This window comes from Oryx dammah, unplaced genomic scaffold (assembly GCF_014754425.2).
Source record: "Oryx dammah isolate SB20612 unplaced genomic scaffold, SCBI_Odam_1.1 HiC_scaffold_7, whole genome shotgun sequence".
In the NCBI taxonomy this organism is placed as follows: domain Eukaryota; kingdom Metazoa; phylum Chordata; class Mammalia; order Artiodactyla; family Bovidae; genus Oryx; species Oryx dammah.
In genome coordinates, this window is record NW_024070191.1 from 32847639 (window position 1) to 32866282 (window position 18644).

The 18644-nt window shown below is 36.3% G+C and overlaps 1 protein-coding gene across 2 annotated transcripts in view; it reads left to right on the forward strand.

Moving 5' to 3' along the window:
• The window catches only part of ADAM9 (ADAM metallopeptidase domain 9), a 94694-nt gene that overhangs the window by 31955 nt on the left and 44095 nt on the right, over positions 1-18644 (forward strand). For both annotated transcript variants that reach the window (XR_005721476.1, XM_040242984.1), the window contains exons 7-12: positions 323-388; positions 1340-1411; positions 5506-5675; positions 8458-8539; positions 9043-9176; positions 17732-17903. Coding sequence is in view for 1 of the 2 variants with exons in the window: in XM_040242984.1 (XP_040098918.1) it covers positions 323-388; positions 1340-1411; positions 5506-5675; positions 8458-8539; positions 9043-9176; positions 17732-17903 (696 nt within the window). In the remaining variant the exon portion in view is untranslated. The remainder of the gene's footprint in view (positions 1-322; positions 389-1339; positions 1412-5505; positions 5676-8457; positions 8540-9042; positions 9177-17731; positions 17904-18644) is intronic.

Genomic DNA, 18644 nt, shown 5'->3' on the forward strand with positions numbered 1-18644 from the left:
TAGTTTTGATATTAGCGAATCAATAATTCACCTTTGGGAACTTGAATAACTCATGTTATCTTTAACTAGAATTTTTCTCAGATCACTACAGATGGCATATATCACTTTTAAAAACACATGTCTTTTGGCCTTATTGATGTAGGATGTGTTAAAAATCATTTTATGAAATTCTTAGCAGACATGAAACAAGTGACTAGAGGTTAGGATAAGATCATTGTGTGTTAAAAATAGGAGTCTTATACGTAGTCGTCTTATATGTAATCTGAAGAATGTAGTCTTTTAACTTTTTGCTTTCCTTTATGGCGTTTGTGTTTTTTGACAGAGAAAAAGAGACATCTTGCCACAGACCCGCTATGTAGAGTTGTTCATTGTTGTAGAGAAGGAAAAGGTAGGATTGCTGACAGTTTTTCTCCTTTTTTATGAAAAGAAGATAAGTGAGGATCCCATGAAGGAAATATGAAATATATTTGTATTGATTTTTGTTAAATGACTTTTCCCTGTAATATTTATACATGATATTCGTAATACGTCCAGAACTGAATGTAGCATTAATGTTACCTCTATCTTTATTTTTACTGGTGATGTTTTTCCACTGTTTGTTTTGGGTAATTTGCAAATGTTAAACTTCTCCCTTCTTAGGAGGGAGCAGAGTTTAGATGGTAAGTTTAGAAGGGAGCAGAGGAGAATGGGTCAGCTTAGCATTTACTATTTATTTCATTATACAGGATAACACAGGACATTTTCCTTATTTATACTTAAGATTGTGCTTTACTCAACTAAGAAAAGTTACGTATTTATTTCAGCATTTGCAAGATTATTAATTTTAGATATAACTGCTATATATTTTAACCTATAGATTATTTGAAATGTTTTATCTGACTTCTGCCAGCTTTGCTGTTGCTGTGAACCAAATTGTTTGCAGAAACTTAACACAACTGACAAGCCCTTTTTTGTAATCTGCAGAGTCAATTTTGAGAATCTTTATGGTTTTTTAAAAAAACCCTTATTGTATATAGACTGGAAAATAATAAGCCGTACTTTTAGGAGATAGAAATGTATTCTTATTTGTTCATTATAGGTTCATTATCCTCAAGTGTAGAAAGAAGCATAAGGGAATGTGAATAAGCATGAACTCTGTCCCAGATAATGTATTAAATGTTCCAGTAGAATATGATGGACAAGTGATAAAAAAAGGAGACTTGAAATATTTTTTCTCATTACTTTCTCCACATAAGTAGAAAATGGTTTAAATAAAATATTTGGATTCTTATCTTGAGATTATAGAATTTTTTTTCTTATATTGCTTTGGTGATCATGAGTTTTCTTCTTTGCTTTTCAGTATGAGAACATGGGAAAAAACCAGACTGCAGTGCGAGAAGAGATGATAAGTTTAGCCAACTACTTGGATAGCGTAAGTTTATTTTCTATCAGCTGGGATTATTCTGTCCTTTCCTCTCACAGCCTCTGAATAGAATTTTAAAATTGTCTGATTTGGAGCTCTGATTATTCTAGAGGATAGAATAATCAGTCTTTCTGGGGTTTGCTCTCGAATTTGTTTTGTAACTTTTCTATGTTTATAAGGAAAGTATAATTTTAGAGAGAGAGAGACAAACAAGAGATTTCAAATTAGCATCTACTTTAGTGTTGAGAAGAAATTCATCAGTTGATCTAAGAAAGAAATGAGAAGTTTATTCAAGCCAAATTTGAGGATTATAACCCAGGAAGAGCATCTCAGAAAGCTCTGAGAACTGTTTTTCCCATTAGAAGTCAAGGCACAGTTATGTAAGTTTTTTTGAGACAGAGGAATGTGCATTCAATGAGGTATTATTGACAGTTTACACAATCTAGACCTAAGCATCATCATGGCCCTAGTAAGGTTAAGAAGGAATGTTATCTTTAAGGAGTTGCCTTTTTGATGTTAGGAGAATGCTGCTCTTTATGGTTGAGCAGGTATTTCTGCCGATGGGGAGGTTTGGTTGATGCCTTATGCAGATATAGAAGTGCACAGTGGGGTAAGAGAGGAGGCCAAAGGGCAGAAAAAAATTTTTCTGTGTAAATTTTTCTTGTCTTGCCATAAAATATGACTTTTATTTCACAGTAGATAGACTGAGGTTCTCTGGTACTTATGCAGAGATCTTTGAATTTTTGCTGAGAAACTTATTTTATTTTATTTTTACTTTATTTTACTTTACAATACTGTATTGGTTTTGCCATACATTGACATGAATCCGCCACGGGTGTATATGAGCTCCCAATCCTGAATTCCCCTCCCACTTCCCACCCCATATCATCTTTCTGGATCATCCCTGTGCACCAGCCCCAAGCATCCTGTATCTTGTATCAAACATAGACTGGCGTTTTGTTTCTTACATGATAGCATACATGTTTCAATGCCATTCTCCCAAATCATCCCACCCTCTCCCTCACAGTCCAAAAGTCCGTTCTATACATCTGTGTCTCTTTTGCTGTCTCGCATACAGGGTCATCATTACCATCTTTCTAAATTCCATATTATGTGTCAGTATACTGTATTGGTGTTTTTCTTTCTGGCTTACTTCACTCTGTATAATCGGCTCGAGTTTCATCCATCTCATTAGAACTGATTCAAATTTATTCTTTTTAATGGCTGAGTAATACTCCATTGTGTATATGTACCACAGCTTTCTTATCCATTCATCTGCTGATGGACATCTAGGTTGTTTCCATGTCCTGGCTATTATAAACAGTGCTGCAATGAACATTGGGGTACTTGTGTCTCTTTGAGGCAAGAATATACAATGGAGTAAAGACAATCTCTTTAACAAATGGTGCTGGGAAAACTGGTCAACCACTTGTAAAAGAATGAAACTAGATCACTTTCTAACACCACACACAAAAATAAACTCAAAATGGATTAAAGATCTAAAGGTAAGACCAGAAACTATAAAACTCCTAGAGGAGAACATAGGCAAAACACTCTCCGACATAAATCACAGCAGGATCCTCTATGAACCACCCCCCAGAATACTGGAAATAAAAGCAAAAATAAACAAATGGGATCTAATTAAAAGTAAAAGCTTCTGCACAACAAAGGAAACTATAAGTAAGGTGAAAAGACCACCTTCTGAATGGGAGAAAACAATAGCAAATGAGGCAACTGACAAACAACTAATCTCAAAGAAACTTATTTTAAATAAGGCTGTCTCCTGCTCTGAAACCATATATGACTCTGTGTGTGTGTGAGAGAGAGAGAGACAGAGGGAAGGATTTGGTTTGAGATTTTAGAGTTTATTCATCTAGTGGGAGATATTGAAGAATTAGATACATGTTCCTTTTTAAAGTTTTTATTGGAATATAGTTGATTTATAATGTTGTGTTAGTTTCAGGTATACAGCAAAGTAAATCAGTTATATATATATCCACTCTTTCTTTTTCAGACTGTTTTCCCATATAGGCCTTTACAGAGTATAAAGTAGAGTTTCCTATACTATACAATAGGTCCTCGTTAGTTTTATATGCAGTGTATATGTCAGTCCCAATTTCCTAATTTATCCCTCCCCGCCTTATCTTGGTAACCATAAGTTTGATTTCCCCCACCTTACTCAACTTCTGTTTTGTAAATAAGTTGATTTGTACCCTCTTTTTTTAAGAGTCCACATATAAGAGTCTGTATCATACTGAGTGAAGTCAGACACAGAAAGACAAATGTCATACAGTATCACTTATATGTGGGAAAAATTTAATCTCTAATATGAATATGAATACCAAACATAATAATGATGATGATAGTGATATTGAATGTTTTAATGTACTAAAAACTGAGTCAAGTGACTTATATTTATAACTCATTTATTGCTCACAGTATCTCTGTGAAACAGAGATGAGTTCTATAAGCCTTTATCTGAAACCTTTGGGGTACATGTCATTAGAATTTTAGACAAGAGTTTAGAAAGGTAATATTGTTCACTATACAGTATATGTGTAACATGTAGTTCACTATGTATTGATCTCACTTTACACCTCCAAAAGGATCCTGGGGTAGCACCTTGTAATCATTGATATTTCTATAGTGAAATATATGAATATTTATATTAAGTGAACTAAAGTGAAGTGAAGTCACTCAGTTGTGTCCGACTCTCTGTGACCCCATGGACTGTAGCCTACCAGGCTCCTCTGTCCATGGGATTCTCCAGGCAATAGTACTGGAGTGGATTGCCGTTTCCTTCAGGGCATCTTCCCGACCCAGGGATCGAACCGGCTCTCCTGCATTGTAGACAGGTGCTTTATATATGAATATTTATATTAAGTGAACTAAAGGTGAACAGTAAATAGGCTTTCATTAGTTTAGGGAAAGGTTTGAGACCAAAATACCAAAAACTTTAAATATCCAGAGTTTGTCAGATTTTGGAATGGAAGATAAAAAGGATTTCAAACCTTTGTTACTTTTGTTTTATGAATGAAGAAACTCAGACCCTTGAAAAGTTAGAGTTCTATTATATTGAAGAAAACATTTTTGATAAAGAGGAATCCTGTTTTTAAGTGGTTATGTTACTTAATTATAAGTTCAAAGATATTCTCATATTCTTTATTTTATTATATTACTTTTATTGAAGTGTAGTTGATATACAGTTTTATATATATTACAGGGGTACAATATAGTGATCCACAATTTTTAAAGGTTAAACTCCATTTATAGTTATTATATTGAGTTGGCCAAAAGGTTCAGTTGGGTTTTTTCATGCTTGTTTATGAAATGCCTGACAGAACTTTTTGGCCAACCCAATAAAATATTGGCTATTATTCCCTATGTTGTACAGTATATGCTTGTATATCCTTGTAACTGATAGTTTGTATTTCTTAACCCTGTACACCCTCCCTTCCTTCTCCCCACTGGTAAGCACTAGTTTGTTCTCTATATCTATGAATCTGTTTCTCTTTTGTTACACTCACTAGTTTGTTGTATTTTTTTAAGATTCCACCAAGAAGTAATGATGTTATTTAGTCGCTAAGTCGTATTTGCCTCTTTGTGACCCCATGAACTGGCTTCCCTGTCCATGGGATTTCCCAGGCAAGAGTACTGGAGTGGGTTGCCGTACCCTTCTTCAGGGGATCTTTCTGGCCCACGTCTCCTACAGTGGCAGGGAGATTCTTTATCACTGAGCCACCAGGGAGGCCCTCCTATAAGTGATACCATACTGTATTTGTCTTTCTCTGTCTGACTTACTGCACTAAGCATAATACCCTCCAAGTCCATCTATGCTGTTGTAAATGGCAAAATTTCATTTTTTATGGTTGAGTAATAGTCCATTTGTATGTGTGTGTGTGTGTGTGTGTGTGTGTGAACCCAGTCATCTGTTGATAGACACTTAAGTTGCTTCCAAATCCTGGCTATTGTAAATAATGTTGCTGTGAACATTGGGTTAAACATATCTTTTCAAATTAGTGTTTTTTTTTTTCTCAGATATATACCTAGGAATTGTTCTCATATTCTTTAATAAATTTTGTATATTTTTGTTTTCTTCCCAGATGTACATTATGTTAAATATTCGAATTGTGCTAGTTGGGCTTGAGATTTGGACAAATGAAAATCTGATCAGTATGGCTGGAGGTGCTGGTGATGTGTTGTCGAACTTTGTACAGTGGCGGGAAAAGTTTCTTATAACACGTCGGAGGCATGACAGTGCACAGCTAATTCTGTAAGTGATGTTTTTAAAGGTACTCTTTATGATATGGTCAGAATAATAATTTTTGCTTTTTTCTTTTTTTGCAGTCATATCCTGTTAAAGTTTTTGAGCATTCATTTAAATGAGGAAAAAGTTTGATTTGTAGAATGAGTACAGTGTGCTAATAAGACCTGTTTTTGTTGGATCTCTTGTGACCTTTATCCCATATCCTCTTCCTCTTTCCCGGGTATACTTCCTTATTTTAGTATGGCACATTTTCTAGTTTCTTCTTGTGAAAGGATATATTGAAAGAAAAAAGTTCTGACCTCTTTCATGTCAGAAAATTTGCTTTACAATCTCAAAACAGAATTTAAAAATTATCTCTGGTACACCAGAAACAAAATATAAATCAACTATACTTTAATTAAAAAAAATTATCTCAATTTGACCTCTGATTATCCTAGTGCTTAAGTAATTCATTGTTTCAGGGCTGTGCTTTTTCATTTGTTTTGTACATTTTAGGTTATTTTGTCAGGTCTGACATTTTTGGCATGAAATCTTTTTCCTTCAGAATTTTGAAGGCATAGCCATTGGTCTTTTGACTTCCAAATTACTGTTGAGAAGCCTTAATTCATTAAAAAAAAAATCAATTTAGAATGGGTGAATTTTTTTGTACATAAATTCTATCTAAGTACAGCTTCACTGAGAAACTTTAATGCATTCTGTTTCCTGTTTTTTAGTATATGCCTTTTTTTCCCCTTCCTTCTTTGAGAACTTGTAGGATCTTCTCTAGAGGTTCCCAGACCTCTAAATTGTCTCGATGATACGCTTTGGTGTAGGTCTTCTATCACTCATTGTGCTGTGTTCTTAGTGGGTAATTTCAGTCTTGAAATTGTAGTTCTAGGAATTATTCTCAAATTATTTTGTAGGTGATTTCATCCTATTTTTATTCTTCATTCCTTCAGGGATTCCTTTTACTCAGCTGTTGAGTTTCTTGTGGTTGTCCTCTAATTTTTTTATCTTTTGTTTCCTTTCTTCTCATTGTCTTTTTGTTCTATTTTCTGGGATATTTCCTTAAATTTACCTTCTAAAGTTTGTATTGTGTTTCTCATTTCAGCTATCTTATTTTTAATGTTTAATAGCTGTTTTTGTTTCCCTCAAAATTTTTATGTAGTTAAATTCTTATTTCATGGATACAATAGTGTTTTTAAAGTCTCTTTGCCATCCTTCTGATATATTTTAAACATTTTTCTTTTTTCTACATAGCATTTTCATGGTACTATAATAAAACTTAACCTTATATGATTAGTTAATACAGATATATTCCAAAAGCTTATAGCAAAACCCTCACTTAAAATATTAAAAAAATTTTATTCTTCTTAGAAATTTTCTGGTTGATAGGCTGACTTTTTGCCAAAAAATATTTTATGTAATAATTTTTCCCTCCTTCAATGTTGAATGGTACCTAAAATAATTTTTTCTGAGGTGAAATTTCCCTTGATTTTTTTTTTTTTTTTTTTGGTCATATGAGTTAATTTAGAGTAAGGCACTGAGAATGCCTACATGGATTTTTATGACCCCATAACCACAAAAGCTTGATCTTGACATTTCAATGAATTTTTAGTAAAACTGTACCCAGAAGTGTCCTCATACCCTGACAGTGAGTATGCCTTCTTGTTCACAAAAGACCAAAAGGAACGGACAACAAGCACTCCCTGTGCTCTGCCCAGCCACACCTCCCAAGCCATCTCTCTCTGTTTGGTCTTAGACTGCCATGTTAGAGCTGTTTCTCAGATATCTGATAATCCCTGATCGGTTGTAGTTGAGAATGGGATACTAAAAAGCCTTTCTTGAAGCACTGAGGACATAAAAGCGGCTCACTATGGGGTGATCTGGCTAAAATGTTTCCATGGCAATCCCCTTATGTCAGTAGCAGCCTCTTGTCCTGGCTGGTCAGGTGTCCCAGAGAATGGTTTATTCATTCATTTAAAAGATGTTTGTTAGGTGTATAGCCTAGGCCCTTGGTTTTGGCAGTGAACAAAAGAGACAATTCTTGCTCTCATGGAATTCATACTGTGTTGAAGGAGAGTTGTCTTGTAAGATAAATAAGTATATGTATTGGGTCAGCCAAAAATTTTGTCTGGGTTTTACCCTAACAGCTTATAGTGTGCTAAATAATGATAAATGGTAAAGAGGAAAAATAAAGCCGAGAGGGTAGAGGTAGAAATATTGGAGGAGTGAGGTTGAAATTTTAAATAACATGATGAGGAAGGCCTCAGTGAAGAGATGACCTTTGTGTAAAGACCTGAAGGAGATGAGGGAGTGATATGGGTTCATATTGGGGAAGGCACAGGGACCAGGTCCTGAGACCAGGTGTGTTCCTTATGTTCGAGGAGCAGCCTGGAGACCATTCTGATTCTTCTGCTCTCTGTGCTTCCTGCTTGCAGCTTCCTGTATGAATATGCCATTGAGTTTGTTATCTGTCTCTTTTCACTAGAATTTTTGAATAAATAAATATAATGCATTTTAGGAAGGTTTTTCATCTAAAAGGTAGAGAACAAGTTGGTTTGATATATTTAATGTATATCTTCATTTGTCTGAAAAATGAACTTGTTAACTTTCACTCTCTGAAGATAAAAAAGAGATAAGGCTTTAATTGAACTCTGATTTTTAAAGTGCTATTTATCTTTGTCATTTTCCCCCCAGGTTTTATAGGTTTACCAATTAGTTTAAGATTACCCAGAGAAATAGGAGAAACGTGTACCTTTTTCTCCTCAAGTACATTTTATAACTTTTCCCTGTTCTCTTCATTTAGGAAAAGAGGGTTTGGTGGGACTGCGGGAATGGCGTTTGTGGGGACAGTCTGTTCAAGGAGCCATGCGGGTGGGATTAACGTGGTACGTTTTCTTGACATCTTTGCATGTTTGCATTATGAAATGTCCAGCAATTGTTTATTTCCTCTCCTAGTCCTTACAACAATATTTTGAGTGTTACAAGGGCCATAGAAGATCTGTTCTTGCCCTAGAGACTGGATTTAAGTTTTCTAATACTTATTATGTGATCATTAATGCCTCACTTTTTATGAATTAAGAAACAGAGACTCCGTCTGAGGAAATTAAGTTAGAACCATGAGCTTGTTTTCCCATCAACCACCATGAATAATCTGTTGGTGCTCCTGATCTGTTGCTTAAATGGTCTACCTCCATCATCAGTGTTAAGTCACTTCAGTTTCTTACTAGACTGCAGTGTTTACAATCTGATGTTAGTTGCTTGCTAAATTTATCATGTCAGCTGCCAATATTGTGGTGGTGAATCTCCTTTTGTGAAAAAGTAATTTTAGAAAAAAAGAATAATCCTTTTTGTTCAGAAACTTAATTAATACCTTCCTGTGTTTGAACAGTTTGGGCAGATCCCAGTGGAGACATTTGCATCCATTGTTGCTCATGAGTTGGGTCATAACCTTGGGATGAGTCATGATGATGGGAGAGGTTGTCACTGTCCTGTAAAGAGCTGCATCATGAATTCTGGAGCATCGTGAGTAACTGTATTCTTTTTATTCTTCTTCCTTTTTCTTTTTTAAAACCATTTATTGAACATTTGTTTAATGCTAAAAATAAACAATGAATGTATCCCTCATCAGTACTTAAATTTCTGGGAGGAAATTACTTGCTATGTTCTATAAAGCATCAGTATAAATTTTTTTTCATCTGAATGGTATAAGAACCCTACTCTAATTATTGATTAATTCATCTCATTTAAATTAATTTAATTTATTATAGTTAATATAATGTGTTAATTTCAAGAGAACAGCGGAGTGATTCACTTGTAGATACATGCATATGTGTGTGTGTGCTCAGTCCCTCAGCAGTGGCCAACTCTGCCACCCCCTGGACTTAGCCCACTAGGCTCCTCTGTCCATGAGATTTCCAGGCAAGAATACTGGAGTGAGTCACCATTTCCTTCTCAGGGATCTTCCTGAGTTAGGGATCTAACCCACATTTCCTGTGTTTACCTGCATTGGCAGGCAAATTCTTTTACCACTGAAACACCTAGGAAGCTCTGTGTACACACACACACACATACACACACACACATATTCTTTTCCATTATGAATTATTGCAAGGTACTGAATATAGCTCCTTGGGCTATACACTAGGTCTTTGTTGTTTACCTGTGTTATATATAATAGTGTGTATATGCCAATTCCAAATTCCTAATTTATTCCTCCCCCCTGCCTTTCCCCTTTGGTAACCATAAATTTGCCTTCTGTCTGTGAATCTGTTTCTGTTTTATAAATAAGTTCATTTGTATCATTTTTTTAGATTTCACACAGATGTGATATATTTGTCTTTCTCTGTCTAACTTACATCACTGCATATGATAATCTCTAGGTCCATCCATGTTGCAGCAAATGGCATTATTTCATTTTTTCTTATGGGCTCATGGAATTCTATTATATACATATATGCTGCTAAGTCACTTCAGTCGTGTCCAACTCTGTGCGACCCCATAGATGGCAGCCCACCAGGCTCCCCCGTCCCTGGGATTCTCCAGGCAAGAACACTGGAGTGGGTTGCCATTTCCTTCTCCAATGCATGAAAATGAAAAGTCAAAGTGAAGTCGCTCAGTCATGTCCGACTCTTAGCGACCTCATGGACTGCAGCCCACCAGGCTCCTCCGTCCATGGGATTTTTCCAGGCAAGAGTACTGGAGTGGGGTGCCGTTGCCTTCTCCAATATACATATACACATACCACATAAATACACGGCACATCTTCTTTATCCATTTATCTGTTGGTGAGTATTTAGATTGCTTCTGTGTCTTGGCTGTTGTAAATAGTGTTGCTATGAACATTGGAATGCAAGTATCTTTTTGAGTTAACAGTTTTCTCCAGATATACATCCAGGAGTGGGATTGATTGCAGGATCATATGGGAGCTCTATTTTTAGGTTTTTAAGGAATCCTCACATTGTTTTTCATAATGGTTGCAAGAATTTACATTCCCATCAACAGTATAAGAGAGTTTCTTTTTGTTCATACCCTCTCCAGTGTTTATTATTTGTAGACTTTTTAATGATTGCCATTTTGACTGGTATGACTCATTGTAGTTTTGATTTGTATCTCTCTAATATTTAGCAATATAGCATCTTTCCATGTGCCTGTTGGTGATCTGTGTGTCTTCTCTGGAGAAATATCTATTTAAGTCCTCTGCTCATTTTTTGATTAGCAGTTTTTTTTTTATGTTAAGCTGTATGGGCTCTTTGCATGTTTTGGAAAGTAATCCTTTGTTGGTTGCATCATTTGCAAATATTTTCTTCCAGTCTGTAGGTTGTCTTTTTGCTTTGTTTATGGTTTCCTTTGCTGTGCAGAAACTTTAAAGTTTATTAAGTCCTACTTTTGTTTATTTTTTGTTTTTATTCCATAACCCTAGAAGAGGAATCCAAAAAATATTGCTGTAATTTATGTCAACAAGCGTTCTGTTCTGTTTTCCACTAAGAGTATCTGGTTTAATAGTATCTGTTTTTACATTTAGGGTTTTAATCCATTTTGACTTTATTTTTGGTGTTAGAGAATGTTCTAATTTCATTCTTTTACATATAGCTGTCCAGTTTTCCCAGCACCATTTATTGAAAAGATTGTCTTTTATCCATTGTATATTCTTGCCTCCTTTATCATATATTAATTGACCATGAGTAACTGAATTCTTAAATCGTCTACCTCCATCATCAGTATGTTAAGTCACTCCAGTTTCTTACTAGACTGCAGTGTTTACAATCTGATGTAACTGTGTGGGCTTATTTTTGTGACTTTCTATCCTCTTCCACTGATCTATATGTCTGTTTTTTGTCAGTAGCATACTGTTTTGATGACTGTAGCCTTGTAGCATAGTCTGAAGCCAGGGTGTGTGATTCCTCCAGCTCTATCCTTCTTTCTCAAGATTGTTTTGGCTATTTGGGGTCTTTGTGTTTTCATACAAATTAAAAATTTATTTTTGTCCCAGTTCTGTGAAAAATGCCATTGATCATTTGATAGGAATTGCATTGAATCTGTAGATTGCTTTGGGGAGTATGGTCATTTTTAACAATACTGATTCTTCCAATCCAAGAATGTATTATATCTTTCCATTTGTTTGTGTCATCTTCAATTTCTTTCATCAGTGTCTTATTTTCAGGGTACAGGTCTTTTGCCTTTTTAGGTAGACTTATTCCTAGATATTTTATTCTTTTTGATGAGATGGTAAGTAAGATTGTTCACTTAATTCACTTTCTGATATTTTGTTGTTAGTGTGTGGAAATGCAACAGATTTATGTGCATTGATTTTGTATCTAGCAACTTTACCAAATTCATTGATGAGCTCTTGTAATTTTCTGGTAGTGTCTTTAGGATTTTCTGTTTATAGAATCATGTCATCTGCAAAGAGTTTTACTTCTTTTTCAATTTGAATTCTTTTTACTTCTTTTTCTTCTCTGATTGTTATGGCTAGGATTTCCAAAACTATTTTGAATGAAAGTGGTGAGAGTGGTCATCCTTGTTTTGTTCCTCAGCTTACAGAAAATGCTTTCAACTTTTCACTATTGGGATGTTAGCGGTGGATTTATCATAATATGGCTTTTACTATGTTGAAGTATATTCCCTCTTTGCCCACTCTGAAGAGTTTTTGTCATAAATGGATATTGAATTTTATCAAAAGCTTTTCCTGCATCTATGGAGATGATCATATGGTTTTTATTCTTCAATTTGTTAATGTGATGTGTGACCCATTAAAAAAAATTGGGTCATCTGTATTTTTGTGGGAGAGCTGGATTTGTCATGAATACAAATCATGTATTTGTATTCCTCAGGGTATGCTGACAGCTATCACCTCAGTAGGGGATGGGACTGGAGATGGGGGTTCTGGAGCTAGAGTGGGTATTTATTTGATGGCACTTCCTCTCTGCTCAGTGGCCAATATTGCCTTATTGGAGGTGGGGTTTTAGTCCCAAGTTGCCAGAGTACATGCCCTGAGGGTTGGGTCTTAGCCCGCTCTGTTCCCTTTACATGTGTGGTATCCCCCCTCTCAGCACCAGTACCCTCTCCCCAGAGGGGAGTAGTATTTGGGCAAGAGGGACTGGTGTGGACACTTGGCCTGGGTCTGGGCATGAGCTGTGGCAATCCAACCACAGAAAGATCCACAAACAAAGGCAGTTTTGTTTCTTTCCTAATTTGTATGTCTTTCATTTCCTTTTTTATTGCATTAGATAGGACTGTCAATTTTGCCTGATACTAATCTACCTTCCACAGATTTTCTTTTTTGGTTAACAGTATATATTTTCTGTATATATTTTGGTTAATAGTATATATATTCCTTTACTTTGAACTTTTCTTTATTCTTATGTTTAGATATATCCTTCTAAACAACCTACATTTAGTTTTTTTTTTTTTATAAACCAGCCTGGAAATATTTGTCTCTTAATTGAATCATTTAATCTGCTTATATTTAATATGATTACTAATGTACTGTATTATGCAAATGTAGATGCCATTGATTATGATACCCTTATAGCATACCACTTAGAATGAAAAATGCCAATTAAATTAATACAAATTGTAAGATGAATTCAGAGTATTTTAAATGTTTAAAGAATATATTTTAGAAAAACACATCAAATTTGCTGTGTTATGACTGTGGATTTGTTCCCTGCCCAAATTTTCAAGCTTCTCATTTTTGTCTCTGACCAAAGCATGCAGGGATTTTCTTTTTGGGTGGTTATTGTTTGATAATTCTAGTATCTGGAGACTTTATTGAGTTTGTCTGTTTTTTTCCTCATAGTGTCTTCATTTTTTTTTATAGTTTCGTAATATCTTGTGTCTTCGTGTTATGTTTTGATAATGCATTAGACATTGTATTTGAACAGGTTTTTGTCAGAATAATTTGAGAAGTAAGATTATGTTATCCTTAGTGTATTAAATCTCCTTTTTGAGGACAGATTTCCCACCTTCTACTTCCTATGCTATTTAGTGAACATTAGTTGACTGTTAGAAGTTGGGCCTTATAAAATTTTTTTATTTAAAAATTTTAAAAATTTATTTTTATTTTATGTTGGAGTACAGTTGTCTAACAGGGCTTTATTTTTGATGCTAGAGTTTTCCCAGATAATCAGTTGAAGCCACCTCTGTTTAAAAGGTAGATAATCTAACTTTGTAATGTAATTTTTATGTTTAAGATATTTGAGGGATCTGGTAGTATTCCCCTTACACTGTTCTTAGATGCCTGGTCGTATGAGTGGTGATCTTCCTGGGAGGTATCTTTTCTAGAGACAGGTCTTTCTTAACTCTGCCCTTCAGTATTATCAGAAAGCCTCCATAATCAGAGTGCTCTTTTTTTTTTTTTAATTAAAAAAAATTTGTTTTTTTCTGTCCACACTATGTGACATTTGAGATCTTAGTTTCCTGACCAGGGATCAGACCATGTCCCCTGCATTGGAAATGCAAAGTCTTAACCACTAGACTGACAGGGAAGTCTCCAGATTGCTCTGGGAAAAAAAAAAAATCTGAGTGCCATCACTTAGAATTCTTTCTATTCCTAGACTTCCTATTCCTAGGCTATGAGGATTAGGATGGTAGTGGTGGAATTGTGTTCTGGTTTTTTCCAGATTAGTCATAGAGAGAATATTCTAAATGATAGTTGATTTTTGTGGGTCATATCCTGATAGACCACTTCCATCCCTTCTACCTTCTTTTGCATCAGTTTTATAAAACTTACCTCGATGTGACGGAAGAGATGTAGATATGCTTTAGATTAATATCTTAGTAGCCAGAGGTGATAGATGGAGAGTAGGAATGCTTTAATTGGTATTCAAGCCAAGGAAAGAGGAAGCTCATCCTTATTACTGTTGGTGATGGCCAAGGACGACTAGGGAAAAGAATATCTTTGTTTTATTATCCAAAGTGTTTGTGAAGGCCAACATGGAGATGTTTGTTGTTATCTTGATTTACTAAACTGCATAAGAAGTGGTGAAGATTTTGTGATCCTTCTCAGTACTATAGTCAACTTCCTTGTGTATGAAGCAGATTCTTTTGTAGATTGCTTTAGAATCACACAAATAAAACATTGTTTCTATGAGAAAATGTGTCCCAAGGACTGAATAACAAGTTTATTTCAAAAATAATCTGTTTAGAAGAGGTGCACTCTGTAGATTAAAATTAGGGACTCAAGTATAGGAAATATACACATGTCTGTGACTATTAGCTAATTAACATATTCTTAGATTATTGAAGAATGTAAGAATATACGTTGTTGCAGGCACTTGTATTAACCATATAAAGAACAATAATAGGAAATAAAAATAATAAGAAATTAAAAAATGACTGTTTAAATTGAAGTCTTGCTTGTTTATCAGATAATTATCTTATGCTCTAGTTTGACATTTCCACTTGACATCCTTAGACTCAAAATCTTGTTGCTTCTAAAACCTGCTCCACCCCCATCTTCTCTGTGTCAATTAGTAATAATGCCTTCTTTCTAGTTGTTGCCTCCTGTGAGATTTTCCTGCCTAGCATAGCCAACCTGGTGATCTTATTAAGACATAAATCAGATCACGTGGTTCCTGTTTCATGCTTTTCATTGTGTCACTCCCCTGCCTTATTTCACTCATTGTAAAATGTCAGATTCATGCAATGGCCTCTTCCCACCTTTCTGATTGTACCCTCACTGCCTTAGTCCACACCAACTCTACTGGCTTCCTTATTTGATCCTTGAGCATAGCAGGCAGACTTCTCCCTTAGGGCTTTTGCACTTGCTATTTCTTCTCCCTCTAATGTTCTTCACCCCCAAAGCCAGTTTTCATTCAGTTGTCCCAGTGTTTGAAGCACTTATCCTCACAGCTCTTTGAAAAACTCTATTCTGATCACTCTGCCCCCAACAAAGGTCACCCCCTTTACCTCCTCACCTTTTCCCCCGGCGGCATATATCTTCTAATGTATTATTGAATTTATTTATCCATTGTGTTTATAGTCTGTCTCACTCAGTAGAATGTCACCTTCACAGGGGTGGGGATTTTATTTTTGGTCTGCTTTGTTTACTGTTTTCTCCCTTGCACAAAGAAGAGTGTCTTATACATAATAATAGATGTTCCACAAATATTTGTTGAAGGAACAGATATTGTTCAAAAGGACTCCTCCTCCTTACAGTGTTCTTAAGCAGAGAGTAGCAAGAAAAAGAAGAATATGGAAAACAAGTGTTTTCATTATTGTGGGAAATCTTGTGCTAGGTCTTTACTTACTGTGTGACTGCTTTCCAGTCCTAAGAGCCAAGAGGCAGGACTGAATATTTCCTGGGAGGCTCTGGTCTGGTTAGCAAGGGAAGAGTTTTCCAAGAGGACAAGGTCTCCCAAGAAAGGATCTGTTTCTTTGATTCCCTGAATGTGTAGAAGACATGGAATCAACAGAATGCCTTCTCAGTCCTTACCATGTAACACAGTTCTCTTCCCCACGGCTGCTTTTGGCACCGTTGCTCAAACCAATGAAAAGGAGATTCTTTTAGGGCACCAAATGCCTCTGATAAACTTTTAATATGACTTGGATTTCTCAAAGGTTCTTGTTATAGATGAGTGTGTTTCCCACTAGTGTTCAAAGTGAAAATAGCCAATGGGACTATCTGAAAATACTGTTATTGAGTAAAACAATAACTAAAAACTCCAGCAACACATAGAAACACATCAAAATTGTATTTATATAAATATCACATGGGGCTTCCCTGGTGGCTCAGTGGAAAGAATCTGCCTGCAAACAATGCAGGAGATGCAGGTTCAGTCCCTGGGTCGGGAAGATACCCTGGAGGAGGAAATGACAAGCCACTCCAGTATTCTTGCCTGGAAAGTCCATGGACAGAGGATTCTGGTGGGCTAGAGTCCATGGGCTTGCAAAAGAGTAAGACACAACTTAGTAACTAAACAGCAACAAAATAAATATATAGTTCAAATTGGACCATTTCTAGAAGCCGGTCTAGCCTTCAGAGTATTAACTACAATTCTTAGAAATTACCATCAGAGGCAATTAAACCTCAAACTGTGGCTGACATTCTGCGCCAGCGCCTGCTGCTTCTCTGTGACAGTGTGTGCCTCCTCACTGGGTGCTCACATTGTTGCCACATAGCTCCTGGTATTACAGGGGGCATACAGGAATGTCATTCAGTGGAGTGACAAGAGAGTGGGGAAACAGAACTCGCTTTGCATTTTTGAAGGAACTTTTACTGTGGAAGATAAACTTAATTCTAGATAGGACTAGATAATTTTTGAGCAAACTCTGGGAGATAGTGAAGGACAGGGAAGCCTGGAATGCTGCAGTTCATGGGGTCAAACAGAGCAGGACACGACTTAGTGACTGAACAACAACAACAATTTTTGAGGTCTCTTCTGCTGATGAGATTTATGATTTTGTATTTTCTGTATCTTCTGCCAGTTTATTTATTTTTTTTGGTCACACTACATAGCTTGCAGGATCTTAGTTCCCTCACCAGGGATTGAAACTGAGCGCTTGACAGTGAAACTGTTAAGTGAAAGGGTTAAGTCCTAAACACTGGACTTTCAGGGAATTCCACCTGCCATTTTATTTACTTCTTTTTTTGCAAGTAGTCAGTTTCTTTCTTTTTTATAATTTTTATTTATTTGTTTATTTTTGGCTGTGCTGGGTCTTTGTTGTTGTGGGGGCTTTTCTCTGGTTGTAGTGAGCAGGGCCTACTCTCTAGTTCCAGTGCATACGCTTCTCATTGAGGTGGCTTCTCTTGTTGTGGAGCACGAGCTTTTAGGCCTGCAGGCCTCATTAGTTGTGGCACATGGGCTCGGCAGTTTCGGCCTCCGGGTACTAGAGCACAAGCTCAATGGTTGTGGTGCATGGCCTTAGTTGCTCCATAGTATGTGGGATCTTCTCAGATCAGGGATCAAACCTGTGTCCTGTGCATCGGCAGGCAGATTCTTTTACCACAGAGCCACCAGGGAAGCCCCCCTCTGCCGTTTTAAATATTCACTTCCTGTTGGTTGAAGACATGACTTAAGATTTTCAAAGTATTTAATTGCTATGACTTAAGATCTTTTTCTTTGTGTTTATTACAGAGGTTCCAAAAACTTCAGTTCTTGCAGTGCAGATGACTTTGAGAAGTTAACTTTAAATAAAGGTGGAAACTGCCTTCTCAATATTCCAAAGGGTGATGAAGCCTACAGTGCTCCTTCCTGTGGTAATAGGTTGGTGGATCCTGGGGAAGAATGTGACTGTGGGACGCCAAAGGTCAGTTTAACATGTGATGTTCACTTTGCAAAGTTACCTTGGGATTTGCAAAAAATAAAATAGCTCACTTTGTGTGACTCTAGCATAGTTTGGATAAACTCCAGGAGTTGGTGATGGACAGGGAGGCCTGGCGTGCTGTGATTCATAGGGTCGTAAAGGGTCAGACATGACTGAACGACTGCCCTGAACTGAACTGAGTATGAGAGGTAAAGTAAAGTTTAGTGGCAAAATGAAGATTGGCGTTTTGCTTGTGGGACTGTGTTCCTGGGGGGTTGATCACCCCTTCCTTCCTAGAACATAACCAGTGGTGTCGCCTGTTCTGGTGTCCAGGAAAGTACCATGTGTATTTTCGATCTCTGCTACCTTCTGCTATTTCTGTTATGGTTGTTGAGTCATTTATTTGTTTTAAAGAATGGCTCAGGTTTTCACTTGGCTCTTTACTTGTAAGTGTTCACTATTCTGTCACTGTCAGAAACATTTATTTAGTTGACCTCATTTCAATAATAAATTGAAGCTGGCCCATTCTGCAGAATTCTTGGTTAACAAAGTTCTTGCTACTCAAGTTAGCATTCTCCCTCTGTTAATTAACCTTCAGTTCACCTGCTGCTGTCTGGCTTTCTCATACCTGTTAACCACACCTAGAGCCGTAAGTCTGGACCCATCTTTATTATTAGTGTTCTGCATCTCAACCATTTTCCTGTCAAAATGGCCTACTTAACACCACCTAGACAAGGCTAAGGA